This window comes from Protopterus annectens, chromosome 7.part1 (assembly GCF_019279795.1).
Source record: "Protopterus annectens isolate FY-2018-M chromosome 7.part1, PAN1.0, whole genome shotgun sequence".
NCBI lineage: Eukaryota > Metazoa > Chordata > Ceratodontiformes > Protopteridae > Protopterus > Protopterus annectens.
The window spans coordinates 382,847,334-382,872,249 of NC_056740.1; the positions used below are offsets into that span (position 1 = coordinate 382,847,334).

At 42.8% G+C, this 24,916-nt stretch overlaps 1 protein-coding gene across 1 annotated transcript in view; it reads right to left on the reverse strand.

The window, feature by feature from the left end:
* Positions 1-24,916, reverse strand: part of LOC122807587 (unconventional myosin-Vc-like) — a 1,372,167-nt gene that overhangs the window by 808,127 nt on the left and 539,124 nt on the right. Inside the window, exon 4 of the mRNA XM_044078500.1 lies at positions 7,932-8,076. Coding sequence (XP_043934435.1) covers positions 7,932-8,076 — 145 coding nt within the window. The remainder of the gene's footprint in view (positions 1-7,931; positions 8,077-24,916) is intronic.

Consider the following 24,916-nt stretch of genomic DNA (forward strand, 5'->3'; position numbering starts at 1 on the left):
GGGCTCCGCAAAATCGCAAACAACATACAAGCATGTCTCCTAATGGTTATGCCTGAATGGGCGGCATTAGGAACCTTCAGCTGCATGTGAGATTAGCCTCATGGATGCAAATGTAGGGTGGTCAGTCATGAAGAAAAAGATTTTTGTTCATTTGTCAACATGGACCCAGAAGAAGAATTACAAAATTCCTTAACTAAGTTCCTCTGTAACCTAGAAGTGTGCCAAGTAGTTCAATGACCATAAAGCAACGGTCACTGAGGAATAAACTTGCTTATCATACCTGTCCAATACCCTAGACTCTCTATTAAGGGGGATGAACAGTAAAGCTTTGCTAAACTAGCTCCTTGCTGGTGGCTGCCACAACAACTATGGCGTCCAAAGGAATCCCTTTAGTACAATATTGTCTGTCTGTAGGAGCACTCAAAATCTTTTCTGGGCATCTAGGGATCGGATCTACAGCATCCGGTCGTTCCATACCTGGTGATAAACAAGATCTATAAGCTCATCTGCAGAGGACTAACCCAGGATGTAGTTGGGCCAGACCTGAAGTCTTCAAGGAATACCAATTCCTCCTCACAAAGGGGTTTGGGATGACCAACCATCTTTCTGGTGTAGGATTTCTAAAATGTCTCCGAAGGAGATGTCTTCAGGTGGACATCTAGGGGACCCTTCCCCTTCATCGAAATTGGTGTCTTCTGTGAGGGATTCCTGTGGGGAATCCAAGTGCCTCCTTTTGACCACCTCTTTTGGGGAACCTCTTCAGTGGGATGCTCTGCAAGGGTATCCAAAGTGGCAGGGAGTTCTCTAATTGCAAGTGCCTGGAAGCTTATATGAGCTGGCTGATCCTGAGGGATAGAATGAGTAAACGCAGACACAGGACCTGAAGAAGGAATGGGAATTAGATCCAAAGATGTAAGAGTAAAACCTGCTCTCGGATGAGAAAAGACCCTCAACACCACCTTGAAGGCAGAGGGACCAGGAGAGGAACAGGACAACTGAACCAGAGCCAAAATTCTTGCATCAGATAATGGTCTGCCCTGACCTTCCACTTCAAGGGAGGAGTTGGAGCCGAGTTGTCTAGCGCTGAGGCCCCAAGGGGAAGCAACAGCACTGTAATCCTCAGAATTCAAGTCATTCTCTCAGATCCGATGCAGACAATTTGGCTCTGAGACACATCCTGCTCCAGGGAGGGTGAAAGCTGAATGGATCAGGGAATGAGTCGAAGAAAGAGGTAACTTCAGATCCGATGGTTTAACTCTTGGAGATCTCAGATCTGAGGGCTATACAACAGAAGGTTAGAATGGAGAAGGAGTGATTATTGTATGAGAGGATGGTTTGAGGCTCATGGATCTGATGGACGATGGAGCCAACAATAAACCCATCTAGATCAGTGTTCTGAGAAATTTTCTCATCATCCTATCCACCTCTGCTTTAGAAAGACTTTGGAAAGACCTGACAGAAGAGGAAGTGGAAGGAGGTTTAGATGATTTCTTGGGAGTCTCCTGAAGAAAGGGTGACCTCAATCTCAGGGATAGTGGCTCCGGGAAGAATCAAGGGCTTCGGAGCCGAGGAGACTTCAAAGCTGTAGATGTTGGATCTGAGGGATCTGGATCCAAGACTTTTAATAATTTTCACTGGCAGTTCTGAAGATGGAACAGACTTGGGAGACCTTGCTGGGGAGCATTTTCATGCTCCTATGGCTCATTAGACTTATGAGAGGGGGTTTGAGCCCTGGGCTTCAGACCAGTTGTTTTACATTAAGAAGGTTTGTGGTCTGCACTGTTGTGGCAGGACAGGTAGCTTACATCTTTCTAAGTTGGGAACTGCTGATTGAAGGCTCAGTGTCTGTTATTCAAAAAGTGTATTAGTTCTGGTTTAAGCACTTGGACTTCAGGCCAGTTATTTTACATTAAGAAGGTTTGTGGTCTCCACTCTTGGGGGAGGAGAGGCTGGACTCTACCCTTCTGAGCTGGGAATTTCTGGTTAAAGGCTTATAGTGCCTGCATATTTGAACTGTTTCTTACTGAAACTGGTGCGCCTTGTTTGCTGTAGCATAGACTAGAGCCAGGCCTGCTGAATCTAGCTTTGTTGGTATAACTTGAGCACTAATCCAGGCCTTCTTTTTTGGAGAAGTTTCCCTGCACCCCAGTGGCAGGAGTATGCAGTTAGAACTTGTCTGATTGAAAACTACAGGAACAGGGCTCAGTTTTGAGATTATTTTTACTGGTTAATTGGGTAATTTGTTTAAAAGCCTTTTCTGATTGCTTGTAGTCATCTAAAGCTGTTTTAAGTGTATTTTTTACTGTTTGTCGTCATTTAAAACTGTTTTAAGTGCATTGTTTTTGCCTTATCTTTTCAAAAAAAAATGTCCTTGTTTCCCACCTTTATAAGCTAGTATAGTCCAGTTTTCAGGCTACTGCTGAATTCAGGACTGTGTTAGAATTTTCTGAGTTACCCATAGCTTACTGGGATAGAGGGAGGTTTCTCTGTTCACCTGTGAGAGAGGGAGCTTTGAGCAGCCATCTGTCCCTGGAGGAGTGGTTCCAGCCCAGAAGTTAGTAGTTCATAGGCCATCATTTTGGGCCAATTTCTATCTCTTTCATTTCCCAGCTGTAAAAAATGTGTTTTCATGGTTTTGCACGTCAGGGCAGCGCTGGTTAGCTAAGGCTAAATTTATCCCAGCTCCACCAAGTTTCCTCTTCAGTTTTTCCCTTGAAAGTAGTCTAACTCTCAACCTAAGCACTTAAAAAGCATCCTACAGTCTAGCACTTGCTCAGACCTAATAGCAAACACTAATATACCCCAACACTTGATTACCCAGCAAGGCAAGGCTCATTATTCACCCCTCACCAACCAAGGAACTAAGCAGCTCACCCTACTATTCAGGCATGACCAAAGGGCAATTTCAGCTATACTCTCCAGTCTAGCTGGTGAACCTGGGTATCCTGAAGCTATGTTACAACTGCCTCATGTTTACAGACAACCCTCTCCTCCTACCACAAAACGTTAACATATGTGAGGGATGCAATTATATAGCTAAACTGGAGGCTAAGCTCTCTCCACCCAAGACTGGAACAGGCAGTCATGAGGAGAAGGTTAACACTTGCACCACACTTCCACAGCCTCACGCAGACATACTAAACCAGCACTGGCAAAAAATACACATAAATACACAAAATCATACTCAGAGGCTCTAAATAAAAACCTGCAAAAGCATCACAGACCTCCAAAGGAGACACCCAAAAAACTTGCACCTCCTGTCACAAACCAGACAACACATAAAACACAAAATCAGTGTGCCACACAATCACAGCCCTTAAGGCGAAATAACATACCTAACACACTAGTAATAGGTGACTCTATAGTCATGCACACTGATGTCCCACTCACTAGGCTGGACAAGGAGAAGGTTACTATTAGCTGCCTGTTGGGAGCCAGAATCCGCCACATAACGCAAGCACTCAGATCACTCCAGAACAAGTACAAATATGACTCTGTGTCATTGTTCATGTTGGTGTGAATGACCCGAGACGTCCCTCCCTGGACTACATGAAAAGAGACATGGAAGATCTCTCTGATCATGTAGCCCAGGCGGGTATGACCGTGACCCTGAGTAGCATCCTGCCCCCACCAAGAATGATACCGCAGTATAAAAAAAAAATGACCAATTTCAACAATTGGCTAAGCTTCTGGTGTCATTCAAAGGAGATCCAGTGTCTGTCAGCCTGGCATGACATGCTCGACAAGCCTCGTTGCTTCGCAAGAGATGGCTTGCACCTGTCACCCCTAGGCTTTCGAATACTGGCCAAGGCTCTTGCTGCCCCCATATTGCCTTTTTTAGGCAAGGCTCAAAAGTCAAACCCACCTCCATAAACAGCACAAATAAAAAAATGAGGGTTATGCTACTCAACGCCAGGAGTTTAAATCTCAAAATGCATGCACTCAAAGCACTCCTCAATATGGAGAATGTCAACATCTGTGCAGTAACTGAAACCTGGTTCAAGGCTCCACAGAGCACCCCAGCACTACCGGGCTACAACTCATACCACACATTTCAGCCACAGAACACGGACCAAAACACAAACAGAGGGGGTGTATCCATATTCATCACGGATACCTACACCTCCAGGTTAGTGGCGCAGCATGATACCTTCGAGATCATCCATGTGCAGCTAACATCAGGCAAATCTACAATGCAAATTGTAGCCTGCTACAGGTCACTCTCCATGACCCAGGACCACCACTCTGCCTTTCTGGAGACACTGTAAAACATGAAGGTTCTATCGAACACCCTGATATTGGGCGATTTCAATTACCCTACCGTTATCTGGGAAAACTACTCAAGTACAAACTCCCAGGTCCAGCGCTTCCTGTAATCTATCAACTCAAATGCCCTAGATCAGCTGGTAAACTCCCCTACCAGAGGTGAAAACATATTGGACCTGGTCATCACCAACATGGGCGACAGGTGTTCCACACCAGAGGTCAACCCGTCACTGGTTAGATCAGACCATAAACTAATCACTCTGGATGGCCACACCACACCACCACCTCAAACCAAGGAAACCACAGTGAAAACTTTTCTATAGCAAACTTCACCTTACTTAAGACAGAGGTGGTAAGTTTCACAGCCCCCACACTAAAGGATAACAGTGTCCAAGATTCAGGAACCTTTACAAATGCACTCTATGAGCACCTACAAGGATACATGGATCGTGCCATCCCTAGCAAAACCAAGACTCACTCCCCTAAGAGAAGGAAACCAGTCTGGTGGACCCCTGCCATAAACAGGCTATACAGCAGAAGGAGGAAACTAGTTCAGAAAAAAAGCAAATCCCAAGAAGGAAAGACATCCCTGATCAGTATCAGTAAGAAACTAAGGTCCTTCATAAAATCCTCCAAGGCTAACTTCGAAAGAAAAACAGCCAAGGATTAGAAAGATAACCACAAAGCCTTCTTTAGCTATGTCAAGAATCTAAGTGGCAACTCACAGATATGCTCTGAGCTAGTGCAAAATAGCACAAAATATACTGAACCCACTGATATTGCCAACATCCTGGCAGATAGATTCAGTGCAAACTTCACTCCCCTCTCGCCCCCAAAAGGGCCCACAACAATACCGGAAAAGTGTAGTGTCCCGGAAATCACAGAAGCACAGATGAAAACAGCCCTTTCAAAAGCCAAAAGAATAGCATCAATGGGGCCAGATGGTGTCCCAGGCTGCGTCTTGCACATCTACAGAATGAACTAATCCCCCAGCTAAACACACTGTTCAACCTCAGCCTCTCCACAGGCTACGTGCCCACAGAATGGTGCACAGCAATGGTTATTCCGCTCCACAAAGGAGGGGCCACAACTGACCCTGGTAACTATTGCCTCATAAGCCTGACTAGCCTGGTCTGCAAGGCTATGGAGCGCATCATCATGGAACTCATTAACAAAGACATTGGGAACCTGCAAGCACTTGACCCGACCCGGGTCGGCTTTCTTAAGGGCAGATCATGCCTACTGATTGACTTCTTTGAGACAGTCATCAAGGCCACAGATGAGGGGAAGGTAGTTCACACAGCCTACCTTGACCTCGCCAAGGCTTTTGATGCCATTCCCCACTAGGGAATTGTAGAAAAACTCACTAGCCTGAACATAAACCCCTACGTCACGAGATGGGTTGCCAAGTGGCTTACAGACAGAACTCACACGATAAGAATAGCGGGCTCCAGGTCCGACTCTAAACCAGTCACAAGTGGTGTCCCACAAGGCTCGGTCCTGGGACCCCTACTCTTCGGCATATACTTCTCAGAAGTATAGGCAAACACAGGAGGACTATGGCTAACCAAGTTTGCCGAGGACTGCAAACTGGAAGCCATAACTGACTATCTAGCTCACACGGACATTCTCCAAAAGGGCCTTACTGAGACGGACACCTGGTGTCAAAGTCATGGTCTCAAGCTAAATGCCAAAAATGCATAGTCATCCTGTTTGGGAAAAACAAACCACCCATGAATTACCACATACGTGGCAGCCCCCTTAATACAGAAGAGGTAATAAGAGATCTGGGGACCCAGGTAGATAGTAATCTCTCCTTTGACAATCATATTGCCAAAGTAGTTAGGAAATCCTTCTATGTAGCCCATCTAATTACTAAAGGGTTTGCATCTAGAAATAAAGAGGTTATAGTGCCCCTCTACTCGTCACTCATCAGACCCATCATAGAGTACAATGCCACATTTGGGATGTACCTCACAGGACACTTCCAACAGCTGGAAAGACCACAAAGTACCTCACCAAGAGGATTACTGGCCACAAACATATGTCCTATGCAGCCCGACTGGAAAAACTCAAGCTGTACTCAGTTGCATATTGCTTACTCAGAGGTGATTTCTGCCTGACTTACAAAGCCATGTCCAACTCGGAATTGATGGACATACTCCACCTAAAGAAATCCAAGTCAATGCAAGCCACTCGCTCTAGTGAGCTATACCTCACCACAACAATAAATAGAACATGCTGGAGGGATAGATTCCTGTCACAGAGACTCCCCATACTTTGGAACAAAATTCCTAACTACATTAGGCAGAGCCCCTCACTAACACTCTTCAAGAGAAACCTTGACGAGTGGATGGGTAACAGAAAATACACCCCTGGGATCACTTCATTGGCTCTTCTTGACAGAGGCTCAGTTAATTAATCAATGGGGTGGCAAAAGCTGACACACTCTGGCTAGGTTTATAAAAGCCCTCGGGCAGATAGCCTAGTACCTACCTATGAACCTATGATGTTGCTGTACCAGAAGAAGGAGCAGAAGCTGGAATAATGTCCTTAAGCACCAGTTTGTTCCTTCTATCGCTAATAGCACTAGAAGATACTAGTACATAATTTAAAATAAAAGATTAAGAAAGAAAAATATATATAAAACTTTTAACTCTCTATACCCAAAATGAGCTTGTGAGTTCGCAATCCCAAACGAATCATAGAGCGGCAAATGAGATCAGAGGTAATTCAGTGGTCAGGGGCATTATGGGTAAAAGGTGGAGCTTGACAGTCAGATCCTAGAATCTACAGTAATGTGCCCGAGTCCTCGGATCCAAACCCAGTCAGTGAGGAACAAATGAAAATGACATCAGTTTAATGGGTTATATCAAAAATGACTGACAATAAAGAAAATAAAATATTCAGAGTGCAAATCTGCTAGTGAAAAAAAACAAACAAGCCAGAAAGCCAAAATCTAGCCCTTTCATCCACAATTTAATACATGAACTTCCTCAGAAACATTCCTAAATGATTTCCAGTTCCTTAAATAACTTAGAATACAGGAAATGACATCACATCCATCCAAGCTTTAAAAAACTATTTTATTTTCTAAAGTAATGTAATAAATAATAATAATATTATTATTATAATTGATAATAAATGAGCAATAAAAAAATACAAGAATACAGTGCAAGAGATGCACATACTGATAAACACAATATTAATTCATAACTATATTGTGCAAACATAATCAGCATAAACACATAAAATGACATCAGTTTAATGGGTTATATCAAAAATGACTGACAATACAGAAAATAAAATATTCAGAGTAGCAAACACTTCAATATATTTTTAAAGAAAATGAAGACAGTACAACAAAATAGCCATATAAGGGCATGAAACTTTTAAGTGCATTTAATCTCAGCTGTTTTAACTGTTTACAGTTTTAACTATTCTGTTGTAAGAAGGAGGCATGAAAGTATCTGAACTAATAATGTATGTTCAGATATTTTCTGTTAAAGGTGCACCTCTTAGCAATCACAGATTCAGTATAGTGCACAGTATTTTCAAAAGTCATTTCTGCTCATCTGGAGAAAAATGTATGTGCCCCTGCAACAGTCTGAGTGATCAAGAAGTAAATACCAATATTAAAACTGCATGCAGAGCATCTACAGTACCTTGCCATTTGTTTATAAGCTTCTTCAGCCACAGCAAATATGTGTGGGTCCATATCACCCATATTTTGTCCACTGTATGCGTGAATGATTGCATCTCCGTAAATGGGCAGCTGTTTATAGGGATTAATTGCCACAAGAATGATTCCTGAATGAACAAATAAATAAGACAATGAGTTCAGAAATAACTGCTAAACTTTCTTAACACTTTGTGCATGCTGTAGACATTTGCTAATTAGTTGTATTTTTATTATACCTGGAACAGCCAATACAAATTTGTCATGCTACTGTTGTTTCACCTAGATGGCTTCTCTTGGTAACTGTATTCCTTTTACTGTAGCTTCAATAAAGCCGTAAATGAAGATGAGTTTGTAAGTGTTACAATGATGTTCTCCTGTCTGATGCAGGCACCATAAGCAAACCCCCTAAACAAAATCCTTTGTATATATAAATAGTTATCACTAAGACCAATATTCTTCATTTTACATTAAATATTCCCTTAATTTCGTGTTAGATATAAACATTGCCATAAGGAATTAATAAAACTAGACAAAGCTTTTGATATGCAAATCAGTGCTGTAAATGGCTTCTTCACCTTTGACCAAACATAAATTGGTTAGGTTCTAATTTCTTGATCATATTTTCCAATATTATTATTCCCCACAGCATATCTCACTACAAAGTATGCATTAATAGACAGCCCATTTGTGAGAGACTGGTTTCATCTTTCCCCACAGGTGGCACAGTGATGCAATGAGTAGCACTGCTGCCTAATATCAAGAGGTTCTTTGGTTCATTTCCCAGCTGGAATGCCTTCTCTGTCAAATCCGCATATCCTCCTTGTGTTCACACTGGTTTTTCCTCTGTGTATGCCAATGCTGATGGTGTAGCTCAACAGAAGATCCTCTGACTGCAAATTGGGAGGTCCCTGGTCAAATTCAGATGCCTACTGGGTGGGTGGCTTTTGAGTCCTCAATGCCGAGCTACTGTTAGTGCTCTAATGTGCAGTCTGGAAAAGACAACAGAAAACTAGAAAGGACAGCGCCACAGAAACTCTTTTAGTCTGGAAGCTAGCACAGAGGATTAAGGGTATGTGCTGCTAAAAAGCTGCTTCCTATAGTCATAGGTCCTTTCACCATCAGTTTTCATTGTCTACTGTGCGATTCTGAGCATGTTACTTAACTACACAGTGATCTGGACTCCTCGGTAGTCTCCTGGGCCGTGTGCCTAACAACTAGCAAGGAACCTATGAACTCTTTTTAATTGAGCACAAACAGAATTAATTTGTTGTGATCAAGGATTTGCTTCTGAATTACTGGAGTTTAAATTAGTCATAGAGGAAGTACTGTGAATAAGATTTCATAGGATAAGTACATGCGTTGATCATTTTTCAGCGAGATGACAAACAAAATCTTGACAAATAAAAAGATCTAAGCAGGGGACACTGAGGATTACATTATTTTAAAACATTACTTCTATGTAGACATTTGATTTTGGATGAACAATATTCCATACTGCAATTGGAGTCAATACAACTGTTAGGTGCAATGAAGTATGAAAGTCTTACGCATTACTGTACTATGTAGTATCCAGTAAGATGGCAACTTCTGTTTAATACCATTACCTAAGTTACACACTGCTGCATAACACAGTGAACTGTAAATGGGCATGTCCTATTACACCAAAAAGTCCAGTGCTATGTACTTTCTGCAATTCTATGCCATCCCCAGCTCCAAAATCTTGAAAACTATAAAAGTGCTATAAAAGTGCAACTCGACCAAGATGTCCATAATCTTATAGCATACAACAAACTGCTGTGAACCCTACTTGCTACCTAGTCTAGTCCTGCACAGCAAAGAACATTATGTCTTTTTTCATTTCTATCACAGAGTTATACTGGGCATTTCCAATGTCTGCTCCTCATCCTACTGTCTTATCAGGTTACTCCAAGTATAACAGTGATAGGCATGAACACCACTTAAAACTATTTATTCACACCATGCAGGCCCAGAAGACTACATATCAATGCATAATAAATCTACATAAGTCATTCATCCAGAAATTCTTTGGTTATACAATGGGAGGGTAAAGCATAAAAGGATGATGCAGCGTAGTACTGAAAATGATCTCCTCTACTCAAGTATCTGTATGTATCAGCAGCTAGGGACTGAGGGATTGGTGGGGTGATAATACCCTACACACAGCCACAGTACATTAACAAATGGGAATGTTGAAAGGGAGGGTGTTCCTCAGACATAAACTTGTATTACAGTAAGAAACAGAAGAAGGGATGGTACAGACAAGACCAGATTGTATTAGATTAGTGATTGGAACACAGATATTGGAAGCAGGCTACCCTAAACATGAGCAGAGTATGCAACTAACTGGGACATGGAAATTGAGACTGCCTTGACAAAAGCACATCTACTTTATACTCATCAGCCAATGGGAGTCTTGCAATCCAAGCCACCACTTGCTTAACACCTCCACCCCTGACCTGATATTACTTTGTTCTGTCCAAATAAATAGAGGGTCCGACAGTAGATATTCCCTTTCTTTTCCTGGCTTTTGTGGAATTTACTATTGGATCCCTCTATTTATCCTGCTGATTGGTTTGCAAAAAGTACAGTTGTGTACACTTACCATAAATGTAGATGTCCGAGTGTATTCACTGTTGCAGTCCTTACATTTGGGTAATCTTCTGGCAGGTTGCCCTTAGTCAGCCTGATTAACAAAGTCTTGGGTCCTGCATCGGTTGCTGTCCCTTCTTCCATGATGTCAGGTCATCACGGCTATAAAACATGCAGCCGACACCATTACATCAGTTTTTCTTGCCCCAGATGTCAGGTGCCCCCCTAATGGGGAGCAAATAAACACAAAAGTATACCTCCAACCAAAAGCAAATACACCAAAAAGGCTTTTAAGCATAGTAAAGGAAAGTAGAGGTATAGCCAGAAAAAACTAGGGGGCTGGAGGGAGGGTAACCAGGACTGCAACAGTGAATACACTTGAACATCTACATTTATAGTAAGTGTACACAACTGTACTATGTTCTTCGTGTTTCACTGTTGCAGTCATTACATTTGGGTAGATTCCCAAAGCTATCATAAGCTCTCATAAAATCATCCAAGGCAAATTTTGAGAGAAAAATCGCCAAGGACTCAAAAGACAATCATAAGCCCTTCTTTAGCTATGTTAGAAACCTAGGAGGAAACTCCCAGATATGCTCAGAATTAGTTCAAAATGATGTGAAGATTACTGAACCTACACACATTGCCAACATACTGGCTGACAGGTTCAGTGCAAACTTCCCCCTCCCCAAAAGGAGAGATATCTATACCAGAGGATTGTAGCCCCCCAAACATCTCCAACGCCCAGGTGAGAACTGCTCTCTCCAAAGCAAAAAACACAGCATCCATGGGACCGGATGGTGTCCCCGACTGTGTGCTCCATGAACTCAATGAGGAATTAAACCTGCAGTTAGGACAGCTGTTTAATCTTAGCCTCACCTCAGGATACGTACCCAAGGAGTGGCACGGTGACTGTGGTCCCACTTCACAAGGGCGGTGCCTCCACCGACCCTGGAAATTACCGTCCCATTAGCTTGACAAGCCTTATCTGCAAAGCCATGGAGAGGATCATAATGGAACTCATAAATAAAGACATAGGGAACTTGCAGACTTTGGATCCAACCCAGTTTGGCTTTGTCAAAGGCAGATCATGCCTTTTAAACTTGGTTGACTTTTTCGAGACAGTCACCAAGGCCATTGATGAGGGAAAGGCAGTCCATACAGCCTACCTTGACCTGGCAAAGGCCTTCGACACAATACCCCACTCAGGTATCATCGAAAAACTCATCAGCTTGAATGTAAACCCATACATCACAAGATGGGTTGCAAACTGGCTAAGTGACAGAACCCACAGGGTCAGAGTTGCTGGAGCCATGTCAGACTCAAAGCCTGTCACAAGTGGTGTCCCACAGGGCTCAGTCCTGGGTCCACTCTTGTTCGGCATCTACTTTTCTGAAGTACAAGCAAACACAGGAGGGTTATGGCTGACAAAGTTTGCAGTTGACTGCAAACTGGGCGCCATAGTCGAAAACACATCTGACACAGATATCCTTCAGAAGGGCCTCACAGAAATGGATAACTGGTGCCAGAGCCATGGCCTAAAGTTAAATGCCAAGAAATGCATAGTCATACCCTTCGGGAAAAACAAGGTTACCCCTAGCTACCATATAGGTGGCAATCCACTGAGCACAGAAGAAGTCATCAGGGATCTGGGGACCCAGGTTGACAGTAGTCTTTCGTTTGACACTCATGTTGCTAAAGTAGTTAGGAAAACCTTCTACATTGCCCACCTGATCATGAAGGGATTCACATCTAGATCAAGGGAGGTCATCGTCCCCATGTACTCATCACTCATTAGACCTATGATTGAGTACAATGCCCCATTCGGAATGTATCTGACCCGACACCTGCTGCAGCTGGAAAGGCCCCAAAGGCTCCTCACCAAAAGGATAAAGGGTCTCAAAAATATGTCTTATGCTGCCCGACTGAAAGAACTCCAGCTCTATTCAGTCTCATACCGCTTGCTCAGAGGTGACCTGTGCCTGACATATAAGGCCATGTCAAACCCTGATTTGATGAATATGCTTCACCTCAAAAAATCTAGATCCCTCAGAACCACAAGGGCGGGAGACTTAAACCTTGACACGGTTATTAATAGAACGTGCTGGAGGGACAGATTCATCACCCAGAGACTCCCTATGCTGTGGAACAAAATCCCGGTACATGTGAGGCAGAGCACCTCGCTGGCCTTGTTCAAGAGGAATCTTGACCAATGGATGGGGGATCGCAGATATAACCCCGGGATTACTTCAGTGTCACTGCTTGACAGAGGCACAGCAAAATAATAGGCATAGTTTTATTCAAACTAAAGGGGTGGCGAAAGCCAAATAACTATGGGCTAGGCTTATAAATGCCCTTGGGCAGATAGCCTAGTATGAACCTATGAACCTATGAACCTATGGTTGGGAGGAGGAGTTTATACAGCATTAGGGACGGCTATAAGGCCCTGCAATACAGCAGTGGCAAAGCCAGCTCTGGATTTAGAGAAAATTGGTAAATGATAATGCTTGGTGAAAGTATGTACAGAACTCCAGGTAGCAGCTTCTAGGACATAAAAAAGTGAATCAGGTAAAGAGTAGTCCAACAGCCCTTATGAATACTGATAATTAAACAGTTCGATGACTGACGAAAAAAACACCAGGTTGAAACAAAATCCAAGACCAAAGTTTTAATGAAGCGCTTTTTGTTTGCTTGGAAGATGAGGGTGCAGAATTTGGTTCTCCTGCTGAGACAGCAGGGAAGGGGTTTGAGGCAGGTGCCATGGAGATATTTGCGATACACTGCACAGGAGGAGGTACCAGTGTTGGCGCGGCCAGTCTGGAGCAATCAAAATCACCCTTGGTTTGTCCTGTTTGAATTTTAATAGAACTTTGGAGAGTAGAGGCAGAGGAGGAAAGACGCAGACTAATAGGTTTTTCCAGCTGAAGGACAGAGCATCCACTTTCCAGGCTTGTTTGTGGGGAGTCCTTGTGCAAAACTTGTCCAACTGGTAGTTCTGGGGGGAGGCAAATAGATCTATGTCTGGGCTCCCCCATTCACTTGTCAACATGTTGAAAATCTGTGGTTCCAGTTTCCACTCATGTGGGTCCATGAGATTTCTGCTTAGTCCGTCTGACAGTGTATTCAATTTCCCTGGCAGGAATTGAGCTTGTAGGTGCACTTGGTAGCTCAAGGCTGTGCTCCACAATGCCATGGTTAGTCTGCAAAGGGGGTAGGAATGTGTACCCCCTTGCTTGTTTATGTACCACATAACTGTGGTGTTGTCCGTCTTTACCATTAGTTGCCCTGGAAGAATGTAGTCCTTGAAGGCTGTCAGAGCATTCTGTACAGCTAACATTTCTTTTTGATTTATATGTAGGTGCATTTGATTTGGGTTCCATTTGCCCTGAATGCACATCCCTGCCAGGTGAGCCCCCATGCATAGCCTGATGCATCTGTAGTTAGGGTTTGGGTGGCAGGGGGTAGTGTGAATGGTAGTCCCTTGTTTTGGTGGCAGGCCTCTGCCCACCATAGGAACTCCAGGCGTAGGCAAGGTATGATAGGAGTCATTGTTTCCAGGCTGTGACAATGTTGACTCTATAGACTTTTAATATACCACTGTAGTTTACTCATATGCAGTCTTGCATATGGAATTAGAAGAATGCAGGAGGCCATGAACCCCAAGGCTTGCAGTATTTCTCTTGCAGATAGCAGAGTTATTGTGGCCACTTGTTTGAAGTAAGTTACCAAATGAATTTGCTTTTCTGGCGTAAGGAACGCCATCTGGGCAGTTTTATTCAAGCTTGCACCCAGGAATGTAATCTGTTGACAGGGTACCAGTTGTGATTTCATTTCATTTATGGTGTACCCCAGACAAGTTAGCACCCTTTTTACAAACGCCAGATGATTTAAAAGTATGTCCTGGTTTTCTGCCTGAATTAGACAATCGTCCAGGTATGGATATATTTGAATATTTCTTTGCTTGCAAAATGCAATAACTGGAGTCAGGCACTTTGTGAATACCCTAGACGCAGTAGACAAGCCAAAGGGCAGTGCAAAGAACTGATAATGCAAGTAGCCTGCTTTGAAGGGTAGATATCTTCTGTAAGATTCCCTGATTGGGATGTGCAGGTATGCTTCTTTTAAATCTAGAGTTGCCAACCAGGCATCTTTGCCTAGCATAGGAAGTAACTGGTGAAGAGTTGGCATCTTGAATGTTGGAATCTCCAGAAAGGTGTTTAGAGTAGACAGGTCCAGGATTGGACACCATAATTTGTCTTCTCTGGGTACCCGAAAAAACCTGGAATAGAAACCTTGTCCCTTTTTCCTCTTCTGGTACCAGTTGAATAGCCCCCATGCTTAAGAGGGAAAGTACTTGTTTTTGAGCCTCTGCCCACTGATTTGGGGGCAGGTATGGCCACCCGTTTGGTGTTGGCAATGTGTGGAAATGAAATCTGTATCCCTGGGACACTGTATTTAAAACCCATTTGTCCTGGGTTATGAGTTCCCAGTTCTTTGCATGAAGGGCAATCCTTCCCCCCAAAGGGGCGGTTAAAAGATAAGTGCCTGGGAATTTTAAAAGGAAGCCATTGAGACTGTTTACCATAGGGGGTGTCTTGTTATTTCCATATTTGGAAGTGAAGGCCCCCCACTGCTTAGTTCTGAGAGTCCCTTGGGACTGAAACCTGGGGGTTTTGCTGTGTCTGGGTTTGGCTTGAGAGGATCTGGAAGGGACTGGAAAGGACCAATTCTTAGTAGGCAGGTGCCTACTAAATCTTGGAGGTTGCACTTGTAAAAAATCATTAACAGTTTGCATAGATTTAGCTTCATCTTCCATCTTTTTAAGAACTTCTTCAAACTTATTGCCAAACAGGCGGCCCTGATTTAAAGGAGCATCCAACAATTGCCTAGCATAGGAAGTAACTGGTGAAGAGTTGGCATCTTGAATTTATTACCCTATTACCCACAGAGAACAATCATAAAATTTCCCTTATAAACAAACACATTCAAAAACTGAGAAAACTAATAATCTCATGCATATCAAAACTAGCCCTAAGTGGAGACATCCACCCCAACCCTGGCCCTACCATCTCCAACCCCAATCCTCATAATCAGACTAGAAATCACAACTTCTCCCATATTACAGCCAATAGAAAGCCAAGTGACTTCCTTCAACTAAGACTAAATATTAGAAGTATATCCAACAAAGTCCATGAACTCCATGCCACCATAGACTAATACTCCCCAGATATAGTCGTCCTGACAGAAACCTGGCTAAAACCTCACATTACCAGTGAGCAAATACTCCCTACAGGTTACGGCATACTAAGAGTAGACCGGCTAAACAAAAAAGGAGGTGGTGTAGCTATAATGTTTAAACAACATCTAAACATCTAGATCTTAAAATCATCAGCACCACAAATAGGCAATGAAGAAATAATATATACCAACCTCAGAATTAACCGAAACAAAACCATCAACATAATTGGATGCTACTTCCCACCTGGCCAAAACATCCCTCCACTAGAAAACCTCCTCAGCTGGTCTACCCACCATCTCCCCCAAGAAACTATCATCTTAGGTGATTTCAATATTGACTGGCAATCCTGTTCTGGCAACAATCCAACCCATCATGTACACCTTCATGGCTTCACCCAACTAGTCCAGTCACCAACAAGGATAAATAAAAACTCCAGCAAGCACTCTACCCTGGATTGGATACTAGTCAGTAAGAACCCCCAGTCATATATAACAGGCTGCTTGTCAGATAGCCTCAGTGATCACTCCCCAACATTCCTACTCAAAAAAAAGATACCTGTACCAAGCTAAACCTGTCGTCTATCGTCAAATACGTAAAAAAATAAACTTTAACCCACTCACATTCATCTCATCCCTCAAAGAATGTAACTGGCATGCTCTAAAGTACCTCAGTCTAGATGACGCAGTTGAATCTTTTAATACTACCTTCCTGAACATCCTTAATTACCATGCCCCCATAAGATTTTCCAGAACCAAAGCACAACCCTCCCCATGGCTACAGAAAACCACTAAGTCAGAAATGAAAAACAGGGATAAAGCCTGGGAGCACTGGTGCAAAACCAAAACCCCTGCAGCTAGACAGAAATTCCTAGAACTACTTAATAGAGTCAAAAGCTAATAAACGGGACAAATTCCAATATTACCAGTCTGCCCTAGACTCCTCACAACACAGCCCCAAACAATTCTGGTCCTCCATAAACTCCATCCTCCACCCAGGTAAAGTCAGTACCCCTCCTCCTAACATCCCTCACTCCTCAGAAAATATTGCTACCTCATTCAACACACACTTCACCCAAACCATACTATCACTAGCTAAACAACACAATCCCCCTCCAACCCACACCTTCAACTAGTAATCTCCCCATTGCCTTCTCTTTTTCTCCTGTACCTACCTCCAACATAAAAAACTCTTAACTAAACTTAAACCCACCAAATTAGCAGCAGACAACCTCCCAAGTGAATACCTACAAATCGCAGCTGATGCTCTGGCCTACCCAGTATCCATCTTGATTAACCGATCTCTGTCAGAAAGTTACGTTCCCACATTGTGGAAAGTCTCACATATAATTCCCTCCACAAAGGCGGACCCTCTGCAGAACTAACCAATTACCGCCCCATAGCTATTCTCTCTCCACTCTCCAAAATACTAGAGAGATGCATACACTCTCAGGTCTCACACTACCTCCTTACTAACAACCTCCTTTCCAGTACTCAGCATGGTTTCCGACCAAACCATAGCACCACCACTGCCTTACTCTCCTTTACAAACACTATCCTTCAGCATAAAAACAATGGCTATCTCTCCTCTGCTACTTTCCTAGACCTATCTAAAGCATTTGACATGGTCCCACACAAACAACTTATCTCTGTCCTCAACCTATCCTTCTCACAGTCACCAACTGGTTTCAGAGTTACCTGTCTGACCGCCAACAATCCGTTGTATAGCAGAATGACATATCTCCCCAACTACCTGTCTCCATAGGGGTTCCCCAAGGATCCATCCTTGGACCCCTACTTTTCTCTGTTTACACCAATAATCTAGCCTCTGCCACCAAACATGGCACACTCATCCAATACGCAGATGACTCTACCATCATCTGCTCAGCCCAGTCCCTACCCAAACTGCAAAAAGTCACACAGGAAGCCTTTTCCTCTGTTGAAACATGGTTATCCGATGCCCAATTAATACTCAACCCAAACAAAACTAAACTACTCATCTTCCAACCCACCAAACATACTCAAAACTCCTCTCACTTTAACATCACAGCAAAAGACAACACCACTATATATCCAACTGAACACACCAAATTGCTAGGAGTGGAAATAGACAAACTAAAATTTGACATCCACATATCCGTGACCATAAAAAAAGTCCACAAAAAACTAGGAGCATTATACAGAAATAAACAATTTCTCACCAAAGCAGCAAAGATTTCAATAGCAAATTCCCACCTTATCTCCACCCTACTTTATGCCTCTCCAGTATATACCAACCTAAGGCAATGTGATCTAAACAAGCTAGAGACCTGCTACAACAAAATCGCAAAATTCACCACAGGGGCATCCTACCGTAGTCACCACTGTCTCTCACTTGCTGAACTGGGCTGGCTTGAACTCCCTCACCTCCTTCAGTGGTATCAACTCTCACTCACCCACAAACTAGTAAACCATCCACTAAATGTCCCATCCCTCCAGAATCTACTCCAACCCTATCGCACCACCAGACCACTAAGATCCAGCAACAAAAATCACTTGCAGATCACTAAAGCCAATAACTCTGCTGGTGAAGCACTATTCTCTTGCGCCATAGCCAAATTATGGAACTCACTCCCACCCACAATTACCTCCGTACCATCATGCACCAACTTCAAAACTTTATTAAAAGCGCACCTAAAAACATGCTGGCTATGCCCTTGCAACTCCCACTCTAATATCATCCACCCCATCCAACTACTACCTTTCTTTCACCTCCACTAACTACCTTGATGATAGCAAGCCCAGATACTCATAAGCCTAGTACTTATTATACAGAAGGAACTTCTCATTGTTACATTTGTTAATGCCTGTTATGTACTTCACAGATAAAGATTCTAGTTGTCTACTGATGTACTATGTTCTTCATCTGTAAATATGTTGTAAGTAATTTCTGTGTTAAATTGTTAATCACTATGTAATCCAATGTAACTACTGTCTGTTTATTTTACTGTGGAGCTTTTCTCCCCGGGCCTCCGCTGAAAATGGACCCACGTCCAGTCGGACACTCCCGGTCAACAAATTTAAATAAATAAATAAATAAACAATTTAGCTTTAACATGATCAGGCAAAGATTGCTCCTTAAGGCAAGCATGTCTTCTAAGCACAGACCCAGTAACAGCAGCCCTGCAAGAGGCCTCTAAAGAATCAAAACCACATTGCAAAGTATGTTTTCCAACTTGTTCAGCAGAATGCATTAAAATCCTGTAAATCTTTATTTTGCACACAGTCAGGAATCAACATCATTTTCTGTTTAAGCAGTCCAATAATATGTTGTTGATATTTTAACATATGAAATTGGCAGTTTAAAGCTCTGATTGCCAAGGTTGCAGAAGTATAAACCTTTTTACCCCATCTATCCAGTGCCCTGGAGTCTCTATCAGAAGGGGTAGGATTTTTAGCAGTAGAAGCCAAACTGGATTCCAAGAACACATCATCAACAATGTCTAGTACAGGAGGTATAGCCAAAGGCCTATGCTGAGGTAGAAGAAGGAAATCCCTACGCCTCTTTTCTGAATCAGAAAATTCCTGGCTTTCCCAGTGGAAATGCTCCCTTAAAGTATGTAAAGTTTCCCCAAAAGAAAAATCCTCAGGAGGGGAAGCAGAGGGAATGTAATCATCTGCATCAGAATCTTCATAATAATCCTGATTAAAAGATTCATAATCAAGCTCAGCCCTGGGCCTCTTGGGGGGGGGGGGGGGGTTTGACTACCCCTGATTAGAGTAATTAGATCTTCAGCCATTTTTATCATTTGTTTTTTAGGCATAGGAGCCTGAACATGTGGTCTGGGCGTCATTTTTTTAGACATGGATCAAGATTTATGCCTTAGTAATCGATTTAATATGTAAGTCTGTAAGCTCTGAATACACCCTCAGAAGCCGGTGCCTGCACAGCGGCTCCGGACCCGTCCAAGGTAGAGACATTTGCGGGTTCCATAGGTGAAGTATCTCGTGGCATACCAGACTCCGAATGGGTCTCAGTAGAGGCCTGCGAATCAGAAGTAGAGGGTATCAGGGGCTGCGAAAGCACCTCACTGAGTACCGGCGAACTGGCGACTGGCTTAGGAGAAGCGTCATCGGCAGTTTTGGACCTCGATGGCCTGTCTCTGTCTTTATCTTTGCATTTTTTCGGAATCCCTGTAGTCGGATGACTAACCGACGACATTTCTGGATAATTAAACTGAGAACCGAAATATTTAGAGGCAAAAATGTACCGACGACAGACAATGCATTGATTAAATAAAGCACAAAACCGACTACGTCGTGGTCAGGGACTAGGCAAGGAATACAGTATGAATAAAAATCTTTATGAGGTATTTGCTTTCCACAAGTAATGCAGTTATTAACTTTTACTGACATCGGTAAAGAGCAAGAAAAAGTTTCTCCAACGGGGTACTTAGCTTTAAGTTGAAGATTTCGGTTCTGAAACTCGAAAACAAAATTTCAGGAGTCGGCCAACCGGCAGTTGCAAACTGCTTCTGCTTCGGGCACCGCATGGCAAGAAAGACTGATGTAATGGTGTTGGCTGCGTGTTTTATACCCCTGACGACCTGACATCATGGAGGAAGGGACAGCAACCGATGCAGGACCCAAGACTTTATTAATCAGGCCAACTGAGGGCAACCTGCCAGTAGATTACTCAAATGTAATGACTGCAACAGTGAAACACGAAGAACATCAGGGGAGTTTTGACATAGTCACAGCTCTGAGATGAAACATCTGCACCAGAGATCTGTGTATTATTGTTGAACAGCCCAGAGTCTTTTCATCTCCGATCTTGCCAAATTCCTGAATAAGGTAAGATGGTCTCATTTTACAGCTTTGCTTTTCTCATACCATGCCCAGAAGAGCCCATTATCAAATACACTGTCTCAAACATACCTTGCAAGTGTTCAGATTTTCACAGTGTGTCCACATTATTGGTCCATTTTTCATAAAGTTGTGGTTTTCCATCTAATTAGAGGCACAGACTGAAGTCAGAAAGCAATGACAGGTATTTCATGTGCAGAGTTCATATCCTTCTGAAATTCCCCGCTAGGCTAGTGCAAAACCTGTTTATCAACTTTCAAAGTTTGTACGAGTAATATTTAAAAAATTTCCCTAATTTGTCCAGCTTTCTTGCACTCTTACAGGTAGCACATATGGACTCCTAAACATACCTCGCAACCGTACAGATTTTCATACACTGTCATTTTTTATCCGTTTCTCATAAAGTTGTGTTTTTCCGGCTAATTACTGGCAAAGACTGATGTTAGAAAAGAATGACAGATACTTCATTGCAGACTTTGTTGCAGTAGGAAGGAGCAGCCATATGTGTTCTAGAAATTTTGCTTATGAATTAGGAAGTTGTAGAATCTGTGGGTGGAATATCAGTGCCTTAGTTATAAAGGACTATAACGTTATAGAAGAATGTTCAATACCTGCTGAATGTTGCTCATTTGTATAGAGAAATACTGAAAGACCTGTAGACAGGCTGTGGTGTGGTTTATCAAACTGAAATACCCGTTCCTTTTGGGGAATATATGCTTGCTGGTTTTCGTTGTTATGGTGAAATTAAGTTCAGCTGTGTAATTTCTCTGCTAATGGAAAAGTCCAAGCAGGAAACTCAAATGCTTTAGGGTCCTCTTATGATCTCGGCGTGTGAGGGAGAGGGGTGGATCCAGCATGTTATGTCCCCAAAAATAAAGTGCTTTTTAATTTCATTTCTGCAGATATTATTTGCAGATATCTTTAGCTAAGAAAAATAATATGTTACTGGCCCTCCTTCCCCATTTATTTGCGGTGAATTGCTAGGGCGTTTGTACCAGATCATAATGGTAACAAACGCTTAACTGATTAAAAAAAATATTTTCCATGAAGAGGTAGAGATCGAGGGGTGAAAGAATGGAAATGAATGGAAGAGGTTAGAAGATTTTTATCACATCTTGATGTATGCTGTACTAATACATGAATACCCAAGACCTGACAGCAATTCTAATTTTACCCTGTAGTGGCTGTCATGAGAGCTGCCATACTGCTACAGTTGTGTTTTTCCCTCAGTGTAGTTTTTGTTCTCTTATACACAAATTAATGTTTTCTTTAATGTTGTACAGTAACAATGCTGTGAAGCTGTGATTTGACAGCCTCTGCAATTTTATTTTATTTAAGCTGAATCAATTTTTTTTCCATTTTTTTCTATTATCAAATCTGATTTGTGCTAACTAAAGGCTCACTGTACATATAATTCTTTTTGAAAATAGATTAGCTAACATAGCAGCCTTCTGTGAAGTCGATTTGTAGTCCCTAAAGAAAAAATCCACCCAGAAACACTTGTATCTTAAACATGTACTCTACTAATACATTAGAAGTTAAGAAATAATACAAAACTAAAGTGGCCATCATGGGGCCTGCTATATAGTACAGTTTTGTACCTACCATAAATGTAGATGTCCGAACTGGATAGCATCTGCAGTCATAACAAGTGGGTTGTCCTGTCGTCAGGCAGCCCTGCAGTCGGCCGGATTCCAAAGTCCGGGTCCGGCTTCGGCTGATGTCGCACTCCACCCGACGTCATCTCTGTTGGTCTTCGGGTATAAAAGCATCAGCCGATGCCATTTTCCTCAGTGTTTCTTGCCCCAGATGCCAGTAGCCCTCTTGCAGGCTAAAAATTTGGATAGATGCCAATGTTTCCAAATAGATAGAGGTAAACACAGCAATAAGCATATATGTACATATATACAAACAAATACACCATAAAAGACTCCCCCCCAACAGCTAGCTATTAGGAGGGTAAACACCCTAGGAGTACCACAGAGGGAAGGAGGGAGGGTAATCCTGACTGCAGATGCTATCCAGTTCGGACATCTACATTTATGGTAGGTACAAAACTGTACTATGTCCTTCATGGATGCATCTGCAGTCATAACAAGTGGGTAGAATACCATAGCCAACTAGGGAGGAGGATAAAAGTAGATTATGGTGTGTTTAGGATCCCTTGCAGTACAGCAGTGGCAAACCCTGCTCGGGATCTGGAATATAGAGGCAAATTATAATGCTTGGCAAATGTATGCACGGAGGTCCAAGTAGCCGCCTCAATAATGTCTTTGGTTGCCACTCCTCGTAAGAAGGCTGTGGTAGTGGCTGTTGCCCTTGTAGAATGAGGTCTTATGTTCTGTGGAATTGGTTTTCCATGGAAGGAGTAACAGTATCGTATGCAATTTCCTATCCATTTGGAGATTGTCTGTTTGGAAATAGCTTTTCCTTCCCTTCCTGTTGCATAGGCTACAAAAAGTTGGTCAGTCTTTCTGCTATTTTTTGTTCTGTCCAAGTAGTAGCGTAGCTGTCTATGTACATCCAAGGTATGCAGTATTCTTTCCCTCTGTTTTGTGGGTTGGGAAAGAAGGTAGGTAGGTGGATTGCCTGGTTTAAAGACACTCTGGATACCACCTTGGGCATAAATGTAGGATTAGTCCTCATGGACACTCTATCTTGGTGGAAGATTAGGAAGGGTTGCACTGCCATTAAGGCCTGTAGTTCTGAAACCCTCCTTGCTGAAGTAATTGCCAGTAGGAAAGCAGTTTTCCATGACAGGTGTTGTAGGTCTGCTGTTGCTGCTGGTTCAAAGGGTGATAGTGTCAACTTTTCTAGCACAAAGTTTAAATCCCAAGCTGGTAATGGTGGTTTCCTTGGAGGTTTTACATTCTTTATTCCTCTGAGGAACTGCCTGAGCAAAGGGTGCGAAAAACAGGTGGATCAAAGCTGTATTCTGCTGAAATAGCTGATGCATGTATCTTGATGGAGGAGTAGGACAGGCCTGAATGAAGAAGTACGGCCAGATACTCCAGAATGTTAGGCATATCTATGTTTGACACATCTTTTCCTCTTTCCGTACTCCAAATGACAAACCTTTTCCATTTTCCAGCATAGTTCCTTCTTGTTGAAGGTCTCGTGCTTCAAGAATAATGTCTTTAACTCTTTGGGAAAGTTCTGGATTAGCTGCTGCTATGTGATGTTCCATGCAGTCAGTTGCAGCGTTTTAGGTTTGGATGTATGATGCTGTAGTTGTTCTGAGTTAACATCAAAGGCATCAGGGTATTGGCCACATATTGTTCGAGACATGCTCTTCAGTAGTGGGTACCAGTGTTGTCTTGGCCAGTTTGGAGCTATCAGGATTATCCTTGGGCGTTCTTCCTTGATTTTTAGTAGTACCTTGTGTATCAAAGGAAGAGGTGGGAATGCATATGCTGTTAGGCCTTTCCAGTTGAAGGAGAGTGAGTCCACTTTCCATGCTAGTGGGTGGAATGTCCTTGTGCAGAATTTTTTGAGCTGGTGATTGAGAGGTGATGCGAATAGGTCTATCTGTGGCATTCCCCATTTCTTGAGATGGTCTTGAAGATGTCGGGTGCAGCTTCCATTCGTGGGCATCCGAAGTGGTTCTGCTTAATATGTCTGCTAGAGTATTGTCTTTCCCGGTACAAATATTGCCTGTAACTGAATGTTGTAGCTGAGTGCCAGGGTCCACAGCTCCAAGGTCATTCTGCATAGGGGTATGAATGAGTGCCTCCCTGTTTGTTGATGTACCACATGACTGTGGTGTTGTCTGTCCTTATCATCAACTGGCCCTCTTTGAGAAATGGTTTGAACTTTTGGATTGCCAGTTTTACTGCCAGCATTTCTTTTAGATTGATGTGCAGGTGAAGTTGATCCTGTGTCCACAATCCTTGCACGCATTTGTCCAGCATGTGGGCCCCCATCCTAGGTCTGAAGCGTCTGTTGTGATGGTCTGGCTTGGTTGACATCTGCGAAAGGGTAGGCCTGGGTTTGACTGGCATGCCTGAGCCCACCATAGGAACTCCTGTTTTAAGCATGGAATTAGTGGGATTTCTGTTTCTAGACTGTGTCTGTGTTGGGACCATAAATTCTTTAGGTACCACTGTAGTTTCCTCATATGTAGTCTGGCAAATGGGACCAAGATTATGCATGATGCCATGAAGCCCAAGGCCTGCAGAACTTTTCTTGCTGTTAACTTGTTCAGTTTTGTAAGTGCCAAGAAGTAAAGAGGAAGTTCTTTTGTTTTTCTGTAGTCAGGAATGCCATTTGTTGTACTGT